The sequence below is a fragment of the Felis catus genome, chromosome F1, assembly GCF_018350175.1.
Source record: "Felis catus isolate Fca126 chromosome F1, F.catus_Fca126_mat1.0, whole genome shotgun sequence".
Classification (NCBI taxonomy): domain Eukaryota; kingdom Metazoa; phylum Chordata; class Mammalia; order Carnivora; family Felidae; genus Felis; species Felis catus.
In genome coordinates, this window is record NC_058384.1 from 50,188,691 (window position 1) to 50,211,306 (window position 22,616).

General features: G+C 32.9%; 1 protein-coding gene across 3 annotated transcripts in view; it reads left to right on the forward strand.

Annotated features, from left to right (window-relative positions):
* The window catches only part of BRINP3 (BMP/retinoic acid inducible neural specific 3), a 410,843-nt gene that overhangs the window by 17,730 nt on the left and 370,497 nt on the right, over nucleotides 1–22,616 (forward strand). For all 3 annotated transcript variants that reach the window (XM_019822169.2, XM_019822171.3, XM_019822170.2), the window contains exon 2: nucleotides 6,868–7,153. In XM_019822169.2, the coding sequence (XP_019677728.1) occupies nucleotides 6,918–7,153 (236 nt within the window). In that variant the 5' untranslated portion in view covers nucleotides 6,868–6,917. The remainder of the gene's footprint in view (nucleotides 1–6,867; nucleotides 7,154–22,616) is intronic.

Consider the following 22,616-nt stretch of genomic DNA (forward strand, 5'->3'; position numbering starts at 1 on the left):
TGTGTTGTTATGAGGTGAAATACAGAAATATTGGCAAATTGTTGTCATATCAAAAGATCTTGATAAAGGTAATTTATTGGGAAGAAAATAATGTCATTTTAATCATCACTGTCTATTTTCCCCCCAACAAACTTTGGAAGGATTTGAGTTAAAGTTATCCTTAGTATATGACCTTTCTTTTTTTTTTTATTTTTTTTCAACGTTTTTTATTTATTTTTGGGACAGAGAGAGACAGAGCATGAACGGGGGGTGGGGGGGCAGAGAGAGAGGGAGACACAGAATCGGAAACAGGCTCCAGGCTCCGAGCCATCAGCCCAGAGCCTGATGCGGGGCTCGAACTCACGGACCGCTAGATCGTGACCTGGCTGAAGTCGGACGCTTAACCGACTGTGCCACCCAGGCGTCCCCCTAGTATACGACCTTTCAAATGGGGAGGAGCAAGCTATTCAACTGCTGTTTCTGTTATTAAATTCCAGAATGGCAACACAGTATAACATACATTATGCTTAATAATGAAAAGAGATCTTATGTTTGACTTTACATTTGACCTCGTGTTCATTTGACCTATCTTTAGAAACTATGAATAACAAAATATAAATGAAGGATCCTAAGTTTTCCACAATTATATGCATGATCATTATATTCCCTTATAATTATACTTAAAGCTAATAATTAATGATAGTTTTATATCCTTGCTCTTAACAATTTTTGAATATTAAGAATGCTTTGCTTTGATACTACTTGAATGTGTCATTTACGTTTGTGATTTGGACATCTAAACCATTATGTCAGGACTCCTTTTCCCTCCTTTCTCAAGTATAAAACTATTGTCATCCTGTGTAGCTCAAATGCAAACTCCTTTGTAAAGCTTTCTTCTTTCCATGTAGAATGAGTTTTCTTAATCTTATCATCCATATCACATTAATTACACCTCATTTTACTACTTACTTACTCACTATTTATTCATTCACTTAACCAATTCTTATTAAGAAACTTTATTTCAGGTACTTTGTTAACTGTACCTAGTTGTCATTAAAATAAGAACAATTATTGTCCCCTAAAACTAAGTCTGATTGAAGTCAGGGAAGATATGTAGCCAAACAGACAAAATATATGTATAAATATACAATATAAATGTGCTATATAGATGAAGTGATGGGATCATGAAGACCAAACAATCTCAAAGGATCACAGATAGCTTCATGGAGAAATGACAGTCTAGTCTGAAATTCAAATATAGGTAAGGATTGGGCAGGTGAAGGGATTCAAGTAGAAATAATAGGTCAGGTAGAATAAACTGCATATGCAAAGATGCTGAAGAAAGGGAGAAAGGGAGATGAATTTGAGGAATAAAATTATGCTTGCATCATGGCTGATGTTTGATTGATAACTGTAGTGTTATATAAAGGGAGAAAATATGCAGAGGAAGAGTTAAGTAAGGAAAGATCATTTTAAAAATTATCTTGAAAAGTTTGGATGTTATCCAGAGGGTAAATGACACAAAATCTTAAGTGGGGGTAAAAGAGTTGTAGGTTCAAACTTAACTTTATATCAAGATAACTCTGTAGTATAAAGAACAAATTGGAGAGAGCCACATGGGTATTAGGAAGACCAGTTATGAAGCTATTGGAGCGACCCAGAATAGAAGCTATGGTGGTAGCATTGGGGGTACAGAATGACCCACTCAAGTCAAGTGCATGTGGAATGAAAGTGATAGATTTGATTCTTGGGAAGAACTTGGGAATTGACTGGATATGTGCAATGAGTGAGAAGGTAGAGGAAAGTAAGATTTGGGGTTAAAGATTTGAGAATATGGAAGTATCGTTTATGAGATAAAGAAACCAGAAGGAGAAAAAAATGGAAAGTGTTGATTTTTAGTTGACAGAGGTATTGGTTTCTAACAGAGAGTACCCTATAGGCCATGTGTCCTTCCTTATATAAAGCTTTCCTCATTTGATTGTAAGTTTCTGAAGACCAAAGCAGCATTTTTAGTGATACCTGTGATCCAGCTTCATACCAAAATATATGAGGGTATTTTGCACATTGTAGACGATAAGTAATATTTACTTTTTTTATTGTGTGATTTCTTTGTTAGTAATTCTACCAAAAAAAGAATATAAATAATTGCTATTTAGAAAGACTATTGAAATTTTACAGTTTATTATATACAAATATATTTATTTTATAATAATAAAATGATTCTAATATTTATGCTTTGGTAGAATGTATTCCATTAAATTATTAAGGAAGAATGTGGTTTTTTAATAAATATAATCATTTGGGAATTAGAGACTTTATTTTGAAGACTTAACTTTTTATATTTATAAATTCCAATATTAGTGATTATGACTGTTAAGGAGCTATTTTATAGAGCAATGTAGCAGTTGCTGAAGATGAGGAATTTGGAAAATGGGTGCATGACCTGGAGCAAATCAGTTTTCCTTGGATCCTTGCTTCATACAAAAAAACATGTATAAGGGATTAAGAAAGAGAGAGAGAGTATGTAGAATATGTGGTAAAATGTAAACAATTGGTAGATGTGACTGAACGATATATGTGTTTATTTTACTAGCCTCTCAACTTTCTGTGTGTTTTACAATTTTCAAAATAAAAAAAAAAGGAATCTCTTTGACACAATTATTTTCTGAAGCTTCTTTGCATATGCAAAATTGTAAATGGGTTTTATTCCCTGAGAAACTATTTTGAACATGTTAGCGAAAAATCAGTTCAAATGCAAACCTAAAAGAAGCAATTATATAGTATGCAATATTAATAGTATAACAAATAGTAATAATTAATATTCAGCATTCAACTAGACATTAAATAATGAGATAATGTGCTCTAAAAGATGAACCTCTATGACACGACCCTTCAGTCTAAAGGATATTAAGTCTAAGTCAGTAATTCATAATCTACTTTCTATCTCTGTAATTTCAGCTATACTGGAAATTCACTTTTAATATTATAGGAAATATTTCATAAATTCCAATATTTTATGAATTTCAAATAATATGATATGTCAGTATTTTGGATAAAAATAATGCATTGCCATCCTGCAGTAGGATTAAGAAGAGCTAATGATGGGGAATATTTATTATATACTAGAATACATACTATATATATTATGTTACATATTCTCTTATCATTTATGTATTTATTACATGCTTTAGTGTTTATTACTATATATGTAACATCCTTTGGTGTGTTTCTTCTGCACAAACTTTTTGGGTATTTGCAAGTAATAAACTTGTGTCATTTGGTAATGCTCCCACTGAATTTTATTTTGTGAGAATTGGTTATGACAGAAGGCCATGTACTAAATATCTATTTTTTAAACAATATGATACTTCAATATTTACTGCTTCCTCTTAATTTTTGAAAATAAAAAACTTGATCAGTTCAATTTTTAATTGGATACCACTTTTTAAATATGAACTCATGTGGTTTTTTTTTGCCTTGTTTTTAATGTTTTGTTGTTTTTGGTTCTTCGTAAAATATACCCTCACATGTTTCAGAACATGCTGTGCATTGACATTGTCATTTCCTTAGTTGGCCTCTTAGATACTTAGAAATAGTAAATTCAAGATAATTTTGTCATTTCCTCACAATCCAGAGGGTGACATTGGCAAATTCACTTCTCAGTTTAATAATTCTTTCTTTCATTGGACCTCATGATTTCCCTTTCTTAGTAACACCTATAAATACAGCTGTTTACTTCAGTAGTAACTTCCAAGTAACTTCAAGAGAACCCTACCCAATACTTTTGAAATTGGCACTCCATATCATAAAGGCATCTCTCACACAAGGACAAATATGGTTATTAATCCGAATCAAATAAAGGAACCAATGCAGGCCATTTGGTAATAATTTAAAATTTACAAATGTGCGTTTACCTGCTTTTATGACAAACTAGGTGAACGAAGTATTTTTTTTAAGTGAACATTGAGTCTAATGGCCACTTGTCCTAAGAATCTTTGGAAGCATACACCTTGCCTTAATGTATTCTGACACTACTTTTCCCTCTGCTTTTTAACTCTTAAAGGTGATTTCTCAAAGGTGACTTCAGTGGAAATGTTGGATATCATAGTTTGGTTATTGTTCATCTCTTTAAAAAGACCTTATAATTATGATTTCAAGAGATTCCCCCAAATTAATATAAATTTGGACAGGGTTGATTCTCTCATTATCCCAGTGCTAATGAACTTTCTTTCAGAAAAACCCATTTTCAAACAGAAGTGGGAGCATGTACCCAAATTAGAGAAGTAGAAGACACAGAAATAATTAAAACATAATACTAACATTTTTAGGTAGTTCTCCTACACACAATTTAAGAGAATCTTTCCATTTTTCTCTGTGTTAAGATTATGAAATATCACAACCATGAAACGTCTTCAACACACTTGGTAAAGAAAAGAATAAAAACAGTGGTTCTGGCTAATTAAATATTGGAGAACTATAGAATTTTAGAGACCTTAAATGCCAGGTCAATTATATGCTACTTTCTTTTTTAAGTTTGTTTGTTTGTTTGCTTGTTTGTTTAGAGAGCACATACTTCTGCACAGGGGAGGGGCAGAGATAGAGGGGAGAGACAGAATCCTAAGCAGGCTCCACGCTGTCAGTGCAAAGCCTGACATGGGGCTCAGTTCCACAAACTATGAGATCATGACCTGAGCCAAAATCAAGAGTCGACTGCTTAACTGAGCCACCCGGGTGCTCTCCTATACTACTTTCTTACAAACTCATGTGCTGGAACATAAAGAGTTGGCTTAATTTTATGGTATATAATTACACAGTTTCATATTAGTATTAAATGTACCTTGAAGCACTCCTAAGCTCCTCCCAACTTCCTAGGCACTATTCTAGGTCTTTATGTAAGAAAATATGACTTTTTGTAGTGTAGTGATGATTAAATGTTTCTTATTTAAATGTATTAGATCAACAGAATGAAAATACGTGTTTAACTGGGGCGCCTGGCTGGTTCAATAGAAAGAACGTGTGACTTTTGATTCTGGGGTCATGAGTTCGAGCCCTATGTTGGGTGTAGAGATTTCTTAAAATGAATAAAATTTAAAAAAATGTATTAACAAAGATAGATATTTATTAGTAATAATGGGATTATACTATACCATTACACATAGTAAGAATCCTCAGTTTATGAATATAAATGAAATGTATTAATTTTAAGAAAAGTGGTATAGTTCTTACAGAAGAAACAATATAATTAAAAGTTATGTATTGAATCATTTGACAGTGTTACATTTATACAAGTAATTGATGGTGATCTAGAGACTCTCAACTTATATTCCAAAGTCTGTCTATTATATGATATTATTCTTCATTGTGAAAAATACTTTTTTAAATGTCTTTACTTATCAGATTTCCTATGTTGTTTACAAAAGAGGGCATTGTTTAATAATGACAGCGGAGAACTCACATCATTGGGGCAACTCGTATAGTATGTGGGCATTGTCTTTCTAATTGTATAGTGTGTATGACTGAGAATCTGATGACCTAGGTCAGTCATATTGCATCACTGTTTGAGATACTTTATAGTTGTAAAATTATTGTTCTATACCTTTCACGTATAAATAGTGTATGATTAAATTGTGAATTATAGAGTCATAACTAGAAAGCAAATTAAAAATATCAATCACCCTATCCAAACACCAGAGAAATATGGTAACTATTATAATTAAAATATTTTATTTAATACCGTGCATTTTGATCACTTTCTAAAGAGATTTTCCTGACTAAAAACTCTCGCAATCAAAATGTTTTCATTAGTCAGATTTATATATTGCATAGTTCTAGGTGGCATAAATAATGATACTGGAAAAGATTGGTGAAGGTTGGAAAGTACAATTGAATTCAAATATTTGTAGAATATTTTGTGTAACATATAGACATTGCATTCACTGCTCTGTGTGAAGTCCTCTATACTCTCCCATACCAGGATTGCACCTCTGGGTACTTTATTTTTGAATGCTTCTAATAGTAATGTATGTGATTTCATAGTTAAAGTATAATCTGCATTTGTCTGTTTCTGTGTGTATATGAATTTTGCAGATATGCCTGTTTATCTGAAGAATAAGACACAGATGCACATTTACATGTTTTTAAGGTCCTAGAACTAGTTCCATTATAATTCTGCTTAAATAATGAGAGAAGTTTGTCCATAATAGAATAATGGGACAAAAGTCTGAGAAAACACACACACCTCCCCTTCCATCCATCACCCCTGCACATCCATCCATCCATCCATCCATCCATCCATCTATATATAGAAATAGATAGATGATAGACATATATATATATATATATATATACACACAGTAATTTATTTATGTATTCTTAAGTGCACGATTTTATTCCATTTAGTCTCTATATTATGAAAATAACTACCTGAATATCTTTAATCCATTTCTTAAAGATTATTCTAAAACAACTAAAATAAACAATAAAATACACCTAACATTAAAACTTATAACATAATGTATGGAATAATTAAACATATCAGCAGTTCCCTTGAAGGTGACCATTGTTATAAACACTTAAGCAGAAAAGAAAAAGTATTCGTCAAAACTTCTGATCGTAGCTGTATGACACTGTCACGACCAAGTTTGTTATGACTCAGTGACTGATTTTCCAATAAATGCAAAAGGACACAAAGTCTGCAGGGCACACAACTTTGGAAAATAAAAAAGAAATCATTTTGTTTTACTTATTATTTACTTTTGCTATCATCTATTTCAAACAATGATATTAGATTTAAAAAAAAAAAAAACAAAAGAATTTGCCACCTCAGCACCTTAACTGCTAGAACAGAATCTTCTAGGGGCTAACTAATTGCCTGTGTATTTTGTCTAGGTGTTGAGGGAAAGCTAAGAGAATGAAGGCTCTAAATCCCCAGTGGAAGCATGATATGGCGGAGCAGAGCTGGTGCTGAATTGTTCTCTCTGATGGCTCTATGGGAGTGGATAGCCTTGAGTCTTCATTGCTGGGTTTTAGCGGTTGCTGCTGTTTCGGATCAGCATGCCACAAGCCCCTTCGACTGGCTCCTCTCTGATAAGGGACCCTTCCATCGCTCACAGGAATACACAGATTTTGTGGACAGAAGCCGGCAGGGATTTAGCACAAGATACAAGATATACAGGTATGAAGCAAAGGGAAAGCAATTATAGAGATATCTTCCTTGAAGGTTGTGTATGACTAAGTTTCTCTAAGGGAAAGTTTCAGAGGGGAAAGGGTAATTCTTAGAGGGGTTATTATTTACTATTCACAATAGTACTGTTTGCTGGTTATTTAAAAGTATTTCTTGTACATGCAATACATATATATTGTATTTTCCAATATATATAAATTTCAATTAACTTTGAAGCTGAGTTTATCATTTTAAATAGCCAAATTTTTAAGTGAATTTTCTTGAGATTCCTTTCTACTTCATACCATGCTATGTTACCCTTTTTAGCTTAAATAGAAATGGTATCTTCTAGTTGTTGAGAAGTTGAGTCTCCTGATCCTTTTTTCCCTTAAAGGTAATTGTACATTCAGAAGCTGGAGAAAATGGCAATGGGCTAAAAAGAAGTAGCAGATAAATGTGACATGATAGCAAAGGCCAAGAAAAAGGAAGGGATGGAGATATATGGCCTTTTCTTTTACCCTTGTTATATATTTGAATATAAATAAGTTACACAAAAGGAGTCATATATTAAATCCAACACACTGCCTGCTTCCCCCAAAACCAGTGAATCCATTAAGTAGAGGAGTGTACAAATGATTGCCTGAATGGATTAGATTGTATTGATCTTTGCCATAAAGAATGTTTTATGTAAGGTTATCAGTTTGGTTTGTTTCTTCATGATTGAAATTTACAATTCCCAGCAGTTGGTTTAGCATTTATGCAGAAGCAAAATTTAATATTGTATTTTTGTGTCTGATTCTATGTAGATACTATTATATAAATATTTTATTTTATGTTGTATGTGCACCAGAGGGCACTGTGCTTCTGGTCTGTATGTAGTCTATTATACATCATTGTGAGAAATTTATAAATCCTATCAGTAATGCATATTTACAGAACAGACTGAAGGTACTGAACAAGTTTCATGAAATCACACTGTTCCCTGTGTTTGGATGCACGTGAGTGCACATCCTTTTGTTTAATAAGAAATCCCTTAGTCCAGGCAGCCAGGGCACATTCACAAGTCTGCAAAAAGACTTATTCTATTTTAAAAAAATGACATGATAAGTATTAAAGATTTTCTTTCTGAAATGAAGCAGGAAACCGTCAATATAATATAATTCCAGCTTTATTCTTTTTACATGTGTTTGTTGGTTTAGCCAGATTTCCTTTACAAATTGTGTGACGCTACTTGAACTTAAGATTGTAAGAATGTCTAATATCTCAGCATTCTGCACGAGGATTTTTAACAGTCTGTCAAACCAACTAACCCAGAGCATGTCTCCACGATCTATTGGCATCTGTATTGGGAGGTCTGAGGTGTTGACTAGTGTGTGATTGTTTGGCTCAGCTTATTGGTCGATCAGCTGTGAGTTGGAAACATGGCCTGACATGTCTTTAGAGGTTCTAAGTTGAATGAAAGAGACACTATTTGGATCACCACAGTGAAAGGTAATGAAAAATAGTGCCTTGGGATGTGTTTGCAAGGCTCATATATACCCTTTTATCTTCATGGAACTGTATTCTTAAAGACCTCCTTTAGCCCTATGCTCCTCATCCTTCCTATGTCTTTATCTGTGTGGCTTGAATAAACATGTATGGGAATTGTTTATTTATAAACAGTGGAATACAGTGTCCCTTTCCCCCAGCCCAGACAAGGCTATAACTTCTTATGTTACCTTTGAAACCTTGCCTAATGATATTCGTTGATGGTTGATATGTAATGAACAGTGTAATATATTTATGAGGATTCCTTTTGTTTTGGATCAGTGAGATATTTCATTTATCCAATTAGTATTTATCTAAATTTCAGATAATTCTATCCACCTGTGCATCTAATGCAATGGATCTGCACTGTTCCTTGTGAAGTTAAGCTTGTTTTTGAGATATTAGAGAATCTCAAATAGAAGGATTAGAATGAATTTTTGTTATTGTTGTTTTTACTTTAAAAAGTATTTGTCTTAAAAGCTAATTATTAGAGACTTTGTCTTTTATAAATATTTGTCTTGAAATACAGAATTTAAGGCACATACATGGAAAATTAACATTTCTTATATTAAGCACTAGATTAATCATTCTAAAAAGACCAATTTCAAAGAATGATCAGCCAAATTTTACTATGTTTATTATTACTGTCATAAGCTCCTTCATGCAGGGTATTGCACTGATATAGTTTCTGCAAGGTATTAGTTCTAAATGTAAAACATATTAACCCATTAAAAGAATTAGGTCAGATCTTTTTCAGTTATCTTCATTTTATATCCTTCTCCAGCAACATACTTTTCTTTTCACCTCAAAAATAAAACAGCAAGATCATAACCATTAAACATTACTAAGATCACAGTCAAGGCTTAAAGAAGAAAAAAGTGCCATTATTTTTTTGACAAAATACATTTTTGTCAATTAATGAGGCCCATATTTGTATTTTTAAATTAAAGTGTATTATAAAGAAATTTTAGATTTTTTGCTCTGTAATAACACAATCAATTAAAAATGGTTATTTTATCAGTAGATCGTTGAATTGGAGGATATAGAATTAACTTGCTAACACTTAACTTATCTGGTTAACATTAATAGTTGGGTGTTTAGCCATCTTTCCCTCTTAGTTGAAGATTGATAATAGAACCTAAGCATAGGCATTTTAAGTATCCTCATTTTTAGAAAAAGGATTATGCTTGGAGAAATTTTGTGTGCTACAAGGCATAGAATAGGAGCACACTTGATGCCTTAATCAGTTGGAGCCTTGTGATTGGTTACTATGCTCTAGAAACGCCCATAAGCAGTAAGCCACCAGCAAATGCATAATTTCTTTCAGTCCTGGAGATCCTTCCTTCCTTCCTTTCTTTGTTTCTTTTTCTCTCAAGAGAGTGAAAGTGCAAGTGGGATAGGGGGAGAGGAAGAAGAGAGATAATTTTTTAATGTTTATTTATTTTGCGAAAGACCAAACATGAGTGGGGGAAAGGCAGAGAGAGAAAGGGAGAGAGAGAGAATCTTAAGCAGGCTCCACACCCAGTACAGAGCCCTACACATGGCTCAATCTCCCCACCAGATCATGACCTGGGCTGAAATCAAGAGTGCAACGCTTAATCGACTGAGCCACCCAGGTGCCCCTTTTATTCTTTTAATAAATTATAAGAGTTCCAGACAAGGGACTCACTTTTAGCAACTCAAACTTAGAATTATCTTGAATCACAGCTATAGGTTCTATGGTCATAGGAAGGTGAATTTTATTTCCATAAAAGAGACATTTCACATATGTAGACCTTCAGATATGGTGATACAAAACAAAAACCTATAAAATCCTTTCTTTGCTTTATCAAGCTTCTACCATTCTTTGTTTAAGTATATGTGCAGGTAACATTAAGGAAAATAATGTTGTTTTTCTTAAAATCTTCCAAGATAATATAAAGATATGGCATATTACCACAACTTAGTTTACTTCCTCAAAGCAGTTTTTCAAAGCAAAATTTGAATGAGAATAGGAAATAATTGAAATAAATGTTGAATGTTGTGCCTTATTGGTCTTGGTGGTCATATTCTCTGAAAAAAATATACTTAAAAATGGTGTGCAAAGGAGAAGATAGTCTAGAAAATAAACAAATGTATGGACATTTTATATATGATAGGGGTATATGAAATTGTATATGGGAAAGGATGAGCTTTTGAGTAAATGGTGTGCAATTTGAGTATCCATATGAGGTAAGCAGAAATCACATTCCTTCCTTTTCTGATATATACAAATCCACTTTAAATGGAATAAAGATCTATATAGGAAAGGCAAAAATGTTAACTTTTTAGAAGAAAACAGAGGAAAATACTTTCATGATGTTGGGGTTTGTAAGGGTTTCTTCACCAGGCATTAAACATTGCACATCAACAAATATTGATCAATTCAGGTATATTGATATATATATACACATAAGTACACACACACACACACACACACACACACACACACACTAACAGGAATCTGGCCACTGGTAGCAGCATGGATGAATCTCCAAAACAGAATATTAAGTGAAAGAAACTAACACAGGAAAAATTTGCACACAGTATGATTCTATTATATGAAATTCACGAAACTAAATTGTATTGTTTGGAGATGCACACCTGAAGATAGTGGGCAAACTTAAAGAAAAGCAAGGAAATTACTAAAACAAAAATCAATATAACAGTTATTTCTATGAGGATGTAAGAAGGATGGGATTTTTAGGGCAGAATATGAAGGATTTTTAAGGTAATGACAACACTCAATTCCTTAAAGTGGATGGTTGTTGCACTGGTGTTCTTTAGATTCTAAATATTTGTTTTAGGGGTGCCTGGGTGACTGAGTCAGTTAAGTGTCTGACTTTAGCTCAGGTCACGATCTCATGGTTTGTGAGTTCAAGCCCCACATCAGGCTCTGTGCTGACAGCTCAGATCCTGGGGCCAGTTTCAGATTCTTTGTCTCCCTTTCTCTGCCCCTCTCCTGCTTGCACCCTGTCTGTCTCTCTCAAAAATAAATAAATAATAAAAATGAAAAGAAAGAAAGAAAGAAAGAAAGAAAGAAAGAAAGAAAGAAAGATTTTAGACTTTTAATATAGCATTTTATATTTCACAATATAAAAAATTTTAATAGTAGTATTGTGTCAGCTTTGAATTGAAAGATTGAAGTCTTCAAATTAAGTAGATTAATTCTTCCTTTTGAATTAACCCCAAATTCAATATTTACTATTAAAGCAATTAAGCTCTTATAAATTCTATAGAAATGTTTAATGATATGAGCAATATATGCTCCATTATAGTTTAGTATCTATACATGCATTAATATGCGAAAATAAAATTTTTCTTGTTGATTTTTGTTTACAAAAACCTTCCATAATTTTTATATGTGAGTTTTACTATAGCCTTTCATTGATGGGATTATTACATAAATTTCAAAAAGCCAACATATAGATATTTTAAAGAATATGTCTATAAACAACAAACATTAAAAGAACTTATATTTCTTTTTTTTTTAAATTCTTTTTTTTTTTTTCAACGTTTATTTATTTTTGGGACAGAGAGAGACAGAGCATGAACGGGGGAGGGGCAGAGAGAGAGGGAGACACAGAATCCGAAACAGGCTCCAGGCTCCGAGCCATCAGCCCAGAGCCTGACGCGGGGCTCGAACTCACGGACCACGAGATCGTGACCTGGCTGAAGTCGGACGCTTAACCGACTGCGCCACCCAGGCGCCCCTAAATTCCAGTTAGTTAACATACAATGTAGTATTAGTTTTAGGTGTAGAATTTAGTGATTCAACCCTTACATGATTTCTCTCTTTCTTACCATGCTTGGAGATGGTAGTTCCTAAGAATAATACTATAGGTAGAGAGTTGTCAGTTGAGTAGGACCCATACAATATGTGGGGCATATGTACACTAAAAAAAGTTAATTGTTTATTTAAACTATAATTTGATTGCTTGTCATGTATTTTATCTGTTCTATCTGGTAACTCTATGAGGAGAAGTGATTACTGACTTTGATGATGTTGTGTCAATGACAAGGACTCTCAGAAGGAAATTAGGAATAAGAAAAGAATATAATCAATAGAGTTTGTCATGGACTTTTTTTTGTTCACCCTGTCAGAGAAATTAATGTCAGGGTAACTACTGCATTCGATGAAGATAGCCACACACTGACAGTTAAGCCCAAACCTCTACACATCTTCAGCAAACTAAAGAGCATGTGAGGAAAAAAAGTGACTCAAACACTGTCTCTTAGCAAAATCTGTGTATTGATAGAGCTCTCCATTCCACATCATGTAAATAAAATAAGACAGTAATAGCACCTTTGGGTTTGCAGTATACGACAGAGTGCCTATCACATTGTAGGGGCTCACAGACCATGTAAAGCATGCTTACAGAAGGAGGCAAGGAAAAAATAAAAAAAAAAAAGATTAAAAAAATTACCATAAAAACTCAGTGGGAGAGGGGCACCTGAGTGTCTCAGTTGGCTAAGCTCTGACTCTTGATTTTTGGCTCAGGTCATGATTTCACAATTCTGTTACTTGAAATCTAAAATGCTCTAGCTGAACATGAATTAATTATATAATAGTGGAATTAAAAAAGTGTTGTGTCAGGGTGCCTGGGTGGCTCAGTCAGTTAAGGGTCCATCTCTTGATTTCGGCTCAGGTCTTGATCTCATGTTTCATGAGATCAAGCTCTAAGTCAGGCTCTGAGCTGACAGCGTGGAGCCTGTTTGGGATTCTCTCTCTCTCTCTCTCTCTCTCTCTCTCCTCTCTCTCTCTCTCTCTCTCTCTCTCTCTCTCTCTCTCTTTCTCTCTGTGCCCTCTCTTGCTTGCATTCTCTCTCCAGCTCAAATAAATAAACTTAAAAAAAAACTCAGTAGAAGAGATGGCCTCTGTGATCCTCCTCAATACGCACATATACAGGCATTACAAACATGTACAACCTTCTCAGTAGGTTGTAAGAAACTGTGAAGTCTACCAAACAGAAGAGACAGTAAGGAAAATATGATCTGAAAAGAAAAGAGAATTGGGTAAAATAATGTGTAATAATTGGGTAATAATGCAAATAAATGCAGCAATAAGAATAAAATCTACATTAAAAACCATTACACACAGTAAGTGTAAATATTGCAAGCATGCTTATGAAATTGTATGCAAGTGTTAAAGTATAATTCTTGGAGGATATAATATTTAACATGACAAGCAGTAATTAAATACCTGTGTTGATAAGTTCATTTGATAGAAATAAATATCTAGAAGAAAGGTCTTATTATAAACTGAGTGAAGTCTTAAAAACTATTTTAAGAATAAAAATTTATATTTATTTAAATTCTGAACGTAGAAACTTGAAAGAATAAGTTTAAATGTTATTGCAAACCTTAAGGGTAACAACTAGTGAATACAAAAAGTATATTTATATTAAAATCTATTGCTACATACAAAAACAAACATATAAAATGTCAAAAAAGAGAAGATAGTAAAGTAACTTAAGACAAGGTGACTGCAGAAACACCAAACATAAGGTTAATGTAATGAATGTATATATTTCAAGGTCTAAGCATAATTGTTGTATTTTGATTAAAACATTTATTTGAATATGGTACTCATAGCAAAGTTACCCAAAACAAAATTATACCTAACATAAAAGGTCACAAAAGGTAAAAAGATGATCAATTAATTATCTTATTATTCATATAATACTATCTAATGAAAGGTATATTATATTAGATCTTCTAAAGGGAGTTAAAAAAAACAGCTGTCATGAAATTTTAATCTACCGTTCTTATTGATGGATGAAATAGATCACACCAAAAAAAGCAGTGTAGGAGAAGGAAAAAGCAGGTAACTTGAGTATTGAATTTAGCATAATTGTATCACATATAAAATTGTATATGCTAAACATGTAATATACTTCTTAAACATATACATGGGGAATTTATAATATTTAATTTATAAGTTTATGTATATGTGTGTATATATTTATTTTAGTCCACACAAAAGTTTTCAGCACAATGTATCCCTACATTTTAGAGCTTTTGAAATCTTACCATATAGACTTAAAACTAGTTACTTTCTATATTAGGATCTTAATTCAACTATTTGCTCATCAAATTGAAAATTGAGATTTAATGGTGTTAAATATGATTTTATTTTAAAATATATTTAATACTATGAGAAATTATCTCATACTTTTAAAAATGCCAAGTTAAATAAAACAAACAAGAGGATTGCTGGAGGGGAGGCGGGCAGGGAGATGGGCTAAAAATGGGTGTTGGGTATTAAGGAGGCCATTTGTAATGAGCACTGGGAATCAATGTAAGTAATGAATCACTAATTCTATGTTTGAAACTAGTATTACACTATATGTAAACTAGAATTTAAATAAAACTGGAAGCATTAAAACAAACAAACTCAAAAACTCAAAAACAGAAAATGGAGCTCAAATGACTTCTCTATGATTTACTTTTTAAAAATACAAACATGCAGAGCATAAAGACTACAAGTAAATGTATCTCAATGTTTGCTTTATCTCTCCTTGGAAAGTTTTGTACATTTTTCTTATATTTTCTATAATAAGTATGTGTAAATCTGTGATCAGCAAGATACTTAATATCATTTAAAATATTAAGATGAGACATACTTGAAAAACAACTTCCAAATAATTAACAGTGAAATTATTAGTATTAATTAGGATTATTTAAATAAAAGTTTAAAAAAGTTTTAAAAAAGAGTGTACTCTCTGAGTCTTCACACCTATTTTCAAAATAATTATAATAAAACAACTTTATGTCACAAAGAACTATAAAATGGGTCAACACTGGTTTATGGAACATAAAGTGTAGACAAGGAAAAAGAGATAGAACTAAATATTTTATTTTCATTATGTGATTGTACTTTCACATGTGACTTTATTTAATCCCCAAACAGCCCTAATATAAGAATTCCTATTCTACAGATTAACAAACAAGAACATAAAGCTATTGTCCTTTTGTTGACTCCTAGTATTCCCAAATATCTCTTTCATTGCACTTATGCCATTGCACTAAAATCACATGTTGACTCCCTGAACTATGAATGCCTTGAAGGTAGGAATTCTCCATCTTGCTACTTTATTTCTACATTATTATTATTATATCTATTTATTTATTTTGAAAGAGTGAGAGAGCAAGTAGGGAGGGACAGAGAGAGAGAAGGCGAGAGAGAGAGAGACCCAAACAGTCTCCACACCGTCAGCACAGAGCCCAACATGGGGCTCGAACTCATGAACGGTGAGATCATGACCTGAGCTGAAATCAGGAGTCAGATGCTTAACTGAGCCACCCAGGCACCTCTTATTATATTCTGTATATTATTCTCTTTCTATATTTCTATCCATCTTTATATTCCTTGAGCAAGCCAGCTGCTCTCCCATTAAAGGCATCAGCTTTACATTTGGGGCTGCCTGATTTCAAAGCCAATGCTCATGCCATTGAAAAGATCCCCTCTTGACTGTGAGTAAGGAGACATGAATTGTTTTCTGTCTTTGCCACTAACCAACTGTGCTACCACAAATTTATAAATTAATTTCTCACTTCTCAGTAGCATTTTTGTAAAATTAAGAGTGCACTAGACCTCTAAAGATTCTTTGAATTATAAAATTCAGTGCCTGTAATCCCAAAAGTGAGCAGAAAAATATCAGAACAAATAGATAAGCATTAAATAAAAAATCAACTGTGGTTAATTATTCTATCTGTATTATTCTGTATTTTGCAAAAGTCACTTATAAACACTTCTAGAAACATAATATCTAAAAATATTTCATATAATTCTGTGATTATGCAAACTTAAACATCAGTTTTGTAATAATTTCCCCTCTACCCACCACTCCAATTATTTTCTATTTCTTTATGTTCTTTTCAAGAGGCTATAGTGGAAGGAAGCTATTTTCCCAATTGGTTGACTTTCTACAAATCATTCCATTTGTCTGGTACACTTTACAGTGCAGTGATAAATTAGGGAGAGTATTCTAGATAGTGATTTTGTACATAAATGCCATAAATTATTTGATAATTGATATTTATTCAACAACTCTATTTAGTTATATCTCTATTTTTAAGAGTAAACCATATAATAAATTAACAATTTTATTAGTAAAGTCTAATTCACAATTGAATGCACATATGAATTCATACTTTGTGTACTTTAGCTGACATCTGGAAACTTTTAGTAAGGAATAAAATAGAAATATTAATTCAAGGGTTTAGGAATTATAATGGATTTTCAGAAAAGCCCGTTTTCAATGGAGATTGTATACAATCTCATGATTATAAGTAAAAGACATGCTTCATCATAATTTCTGTAATTTGTAAGTAAAAATTTTAGTCTAATAGTGCATTCATGTTTGTAACTATTAAAACAAGAAAATGAACAGGACTGCCAGTTTACACTATTATTTACAGAAGAGGAAATAACACTTATGATTTTTTTGTCATTCAAACAAATAATTTATTTGATTATTTTGCCCTCTCCAGTTCCACCTTACCAAACATTCTAATTCTTTACTGTCATCATCTCTGTGATCTTCTTCCAAACAAAATTGCCAAAATTGTCAGTGTTGTTTTCCTTTGGTGTCGCTATTCTGGGACTTTTGAATTGTTAATATGTATTTTTTTTTTTTTACCAAGCCCTATTCAAAAAATGCACTGTTTAAAAATTGAGGGGAAAAAAATGAGTAATAATACTTTTACAAGGATTTCCTTGTCTTTTTTCTTGACTGTGTTTGTATTGCACCTATTTAAATGGACTCTTATTTTAAAAAGTCATTTGCATTGTATTTTTTATTATAAGTAAGAAAAGGTCCTAAATAACATTTATTATGCCTTTTTTTGTCTTAACACAAAATAATTACCGTAATTGCCATTTAATTGAAATATTAAAAAAAGCCAACTTTTGAAATATAAGTCAAATGATTAAGATTAGGATATCATCTCTTTTACTTTAATAAACATGTAATGTGAATCATGGTAAAAGATTAGACCTGTACCTTCAAATTGTACTTTCTAAAAAGCTGAAATTTGTCCTGAGTACTTATAGTTTGTAATAGGTTTTATGTAATTAATATATATAATTAAACCATTCTTTTATAGAAGTAGCACATTTTAAATTTTTTGAGATTACTTTCCTATAAATTCCTTATTTTCCCATTATTTTCAATTAGACTCATAATTCCATAATTTGTTTTAGAATGTAAGAATTATCCAATAAAATTCATTCAGCTTAGAGAAAAGGCTTACCATCAATTAATTAGTAGTATTTAACCATGAAATTTGCCTCTCAGACTCAAGTGGCATATGATAATATGTAGATATTCAACAAATTTGGTAGAAAAAATTACACAAAGAATATTCACATATATACTTTTTATTGGAGTATAGTTGACATACAATATTGTATTAGTTTCATGTATGCAAAATAGTCTACAAGTCTATATTTTATGAAATACCACAATAAATGTAGTTACCAACTGTCACCATACAGAGTTATTACAATATTATTAACTATATTTTCTATGTTGTACTTTTTATCCCCATGATGTATTTGTATTATAACTGGAAGTTTGTACCTCTTAATCCCCTTCACCTATTACACCCATCTCCCCATCCCCCTTTCCCTCTGGAAAACAAACCGCCAGTTTGTTCTCTGTATTTATGAGTCTATTTCTGGTTTCGTTTTTTAGACTCCACATATAAATGAAATCATGTGGTATTTGCTTTTTTCTGTTGGACTTATTTTACTTAGAATAATGCCCTCTAGGTCCATCCAAGTTGTCACAAATGGCAAGATTTCATTTTTATGGCTAATATTCCATTGTATATGTATACATCTGTATCCGTTCATCTTTTGATAGACACTTAGGTTGCTCCATATCTTGGCTATTATAAATAATCTTGCAATAAACATAGGGGTGTACATATCTTTTTGAATTTGTGTTTTCATTTTCTTTGTATAAATACCCAGAAGTGGAATTACTGGGTCATATGGTGGTTCTATTTTTAAGTTTTTGAGGAACTTCCATACTGTTTTCCACAGTGATTGCATGCATCAATTTACATTCCTACCAACAGTGCATGCGGGTTTCCTTTTTCCATATCCTCACCAACACTTACGTTTGTTTTCTTGTTGATACTAGCCATTCTGATTGGTATGAGGTGATGGTAGCTCATTGTGGTTTTGATCTGTATTTCTGCAATGATTAGTGATGCTGAACAATTTTTCATGTATCTCTTGGCCATCTGTATGTCTTCTTTGGAAAACTGCTTGTTCAGGTCCCCTACCCATATATTCTTAATCTCCCTTTCATCTATTTCTCTACATATTCCAATAAACAAAGGCAATATAAAAAGCATACTATTTATTAAGTATATTTAAGTATAAAAGCTAATAGCCTTGAGTTGAAAAAGAAATTTTTATGCTCTTCAGTTACTATTAAAGAATTGTTAAAAATTATATGAATGTTTTCTTGGTAGAAACAGAAGATTCCACAATATTTGAAAGTACAGTTGAACTTTGAATATGGATTTGAAATGTGCAGGTCCCCTTATGTGAAGAATTTTTCTAATAAATACAGTAAAGTACTATAAATGTAATTTCTCTTATGAGTTTCTTAATAACACTTTCTTTTCTTTATCTTACTTTATTTAAGAATACAGTATATAATACATATAACATACAAAATGTTTTGTTAATCACCTGTTTATGTTATCGGTAAGGCTTCCAGCCAAGAGTAGGCTATTTATTAGTAGTTGAGTTTCGGAGAAGTCAAAAGTTACACACACATTTTCAACTCTGCAGGGAATTAGTGCCCCTAACCCTCCCCCATTGTTCAAGGGTCAACTATATATACATTACATACACACACACACACACACACACACACTGCAGACGTAGAATTATTTTTGTGTTAGCCTTCCCTTTTTTAAAGTAATTTCCTCCTCTTTCCATGGATGTGCAGGCTACCTGTTCTCTTCTTTTTTGACACAAGTGAAAAGAAGCAAAGAGAATGGCCTTACCATGCATTTACATGTCCTTTTTCTAGCAGACATTTCTTAGGCTGCTCACTTAAATAGATATTAGCAGCTAACTAATTAAACTATCTCTTCTGTCAGCCTGAAATTAGCGAAGGCTCTGTTTTGCCGCAGCCTGGTGTGCTATCTTATCTTAAAGGCATGTACTACTATCAAGTACAAAACATAATAGAAAATTATATTTAAAGAGACATACCTCATTGAACTGTATAAAGTATTTCCTCACAAAATGTATCCTTAAAAGATTAACTATTATATGAAGTGTGATTTTTCAGTCATCACTAAATTCATCACACATGAAAATTACACACAGTTACACATTTTCCTTGTTATAAAAAACAAAAAGATTTTTTTGAATTATATTTTCAGAAGTGATGTTTTTTAACGTACAAGTAAAGATTCTAATGATAAAAAAATGCCCTTAAAATCCATCTACTCAAATATTTTGGTTCTATTGCATGCTTTTTATATGCCATTGTTTGATATGTGTGTTCCTATCTCCTATAATGTAATACAAAAGCACTTTTAACCATTTGACATATCTGTAAAAAATTTTCTGTTTTTCAACATTATAATCTGATACCTTGTTTTATTTCAAATCTGCACATTTGAAAAGAATGTATCCTATATATTCATTTGCATTGCTGATAATTTTAGCTGAGTAAGAGTAAAAATAGATCGCTCAGTCACATCATGAGAAACCCTCACACAACTAGATACATTTCAACTGTTTGTAAATGTTCGAAGGCCTTTATCAACAATTTCAAAACCTCAAAGCTCTGAAAATGAATCATTTTCTTTTAGTACACATGACTTGAAAACTGGCCCTGACCTGGGCAAATGTGAGACTACTTACAGTTTTTATTTTTGTGCTTGATGCAAATATTCATACGTTGCATTGCAGGGATATGGGTTGATGCCTTTATCCACTGAAGATATACAAAACATGCACAATGTCTACCTTATTTTTTCTCTAAAATCTGAGAATTTCTGAATTCAGATGCTTCAGATAGAGCATTGTGGATCTGTATTAATCTCTAACCTTTTCTCTAGCTTTTGCATTTGGATAATATTTTTGAACATGTTAAATGCAAACAGCACAGTTGGATCCCACAAGGTGTGTTTTGTTCTCCAGGTATGTGATGGGGAATATGTGCAGGTCCAAATGGAGGGCCAAGGAGAGGATGGGCTGGGACGTGCTCAGTGTCAGGAGTGGCTCAGAGAACAGGGGAATCAGGCTGCAGACACTTGCTGTTGAGACCACTCTTCCCAGAGAAAGACCTGTCTCCAGGGATCTTAGGAGTTATATGGAAGCAGCATCATTTTGTGATTAGAAATACTTGTGTTCCCCCGGTGCCAGAAACCCCTGGCCCCAGGCTCATCTGTAAGGAGTCTGGCTCACACCAGTTATCAAGTAAACCCCAATTCTCTTCAACACATTTCCTGGTAACCCTCAGAAATTGCACAGAATACCAACTGATTTGTTGATCTATCAGGTTAACAATCCCATCTAAGGAGATTCAATACATTTTTCTATTCTTACCTTAACATATAAAAAATTCAATCTTGGACACTTAAATTATTTAAATTAATAAACTAACTTTTTATTTTAGAGAGAGAGAGAGAGCATGAGCAGAGGGTGGGGAACAGTGAGAGAGATAGAGAGAGAGAATCTCAAGCAAGTTCCATTCTCAGTGTGAAACTGAACACGAGGCTCGATTCCACAACACTGGGATCATGACCTGAGCCAAAATCAAGAGTTAGAGGCTCAACCAACTGAGCCACCAGGTGCCCCTCCTTTTTCATTTTATTTTATTTTATTTTATTTTTTTTTTTAATTTTTTTTTCAACGTTTATTTATTTTTGGGACAGAGAGAGACAGAGCATGAACGGGGGAGGGGCAGAGAGAGAGGGAGACACAGAATCGGAAACAGGCTCCAGGCTCTGAGCCATCAGCCCAGAGCCCGATGCGGGGCTCGAACTCACGGACCGCGAGATCGTGACCCGGCTGAAGTCGGACGCTTAACCGACTGCGCCACCCAGGCGCCCCTCCTTTTTCATTTTAAATGTTGAAATTATATTCATAAATTTTTTGTAGGTTGTGACCTTGTGATTCTTATGCTTTATTGAAAAGTTTTTAATTTTAATATTTTTTTAGTTGATCTTTAACTTAAGGAGTTAAATTACTTATTTTTCACATATTTACAAAATTTTTTAAGTTGATTTATTTATGAGAGAGAGAGAGAGAGACAGCACAAGTGGGGGAGGGGCAGAGAAAGACGGAGACACAGAATCCAAATGAGGCTCATGATCAAATGAGGCTCATCAAGCTTCATGATTTCAGCACAGAGCCTGATGCAGGGCTCGAACTCACAAGAGTTCGTGAGATCATGACCTGAGCTGAAGTTAGACGCTTAACCGACTGAGCCACCCAGGCAAAGGCAACTCATGGTAGGATAAACAAAAAATGAATTGGCATTATAGAACTAAAGTTTCAGGCCTGTACCTATCATTTACTTTTTGTGTAAACCTGTAAAATTATATATTACCACTCTGTGCTTCTGAATGCTCATTTAACAAATGGTAATGACAAGAAAATCTATAAGTTTCTTTCTCACTTTGCGGTTCAGTTGAGGCAAAGCTCTCACTTGTCATTTTTCTGACAGAAGCTATTTTATAATGCTAATAATTGTTTAGGATATTATCACTGCGTATAGAAATTAAATGTGAATGTACAAATATGCCATGGAACTGTGCATATTTTTTCTTTAGGATTAATGTTTGAATTTGTTTTGAATATAGATTTGTGATTTAAAGAATTTTACTTAGTGAGTACCATGTTTGAATATAAAGATCTCAGATTTTTCTAGAAAATAATTTC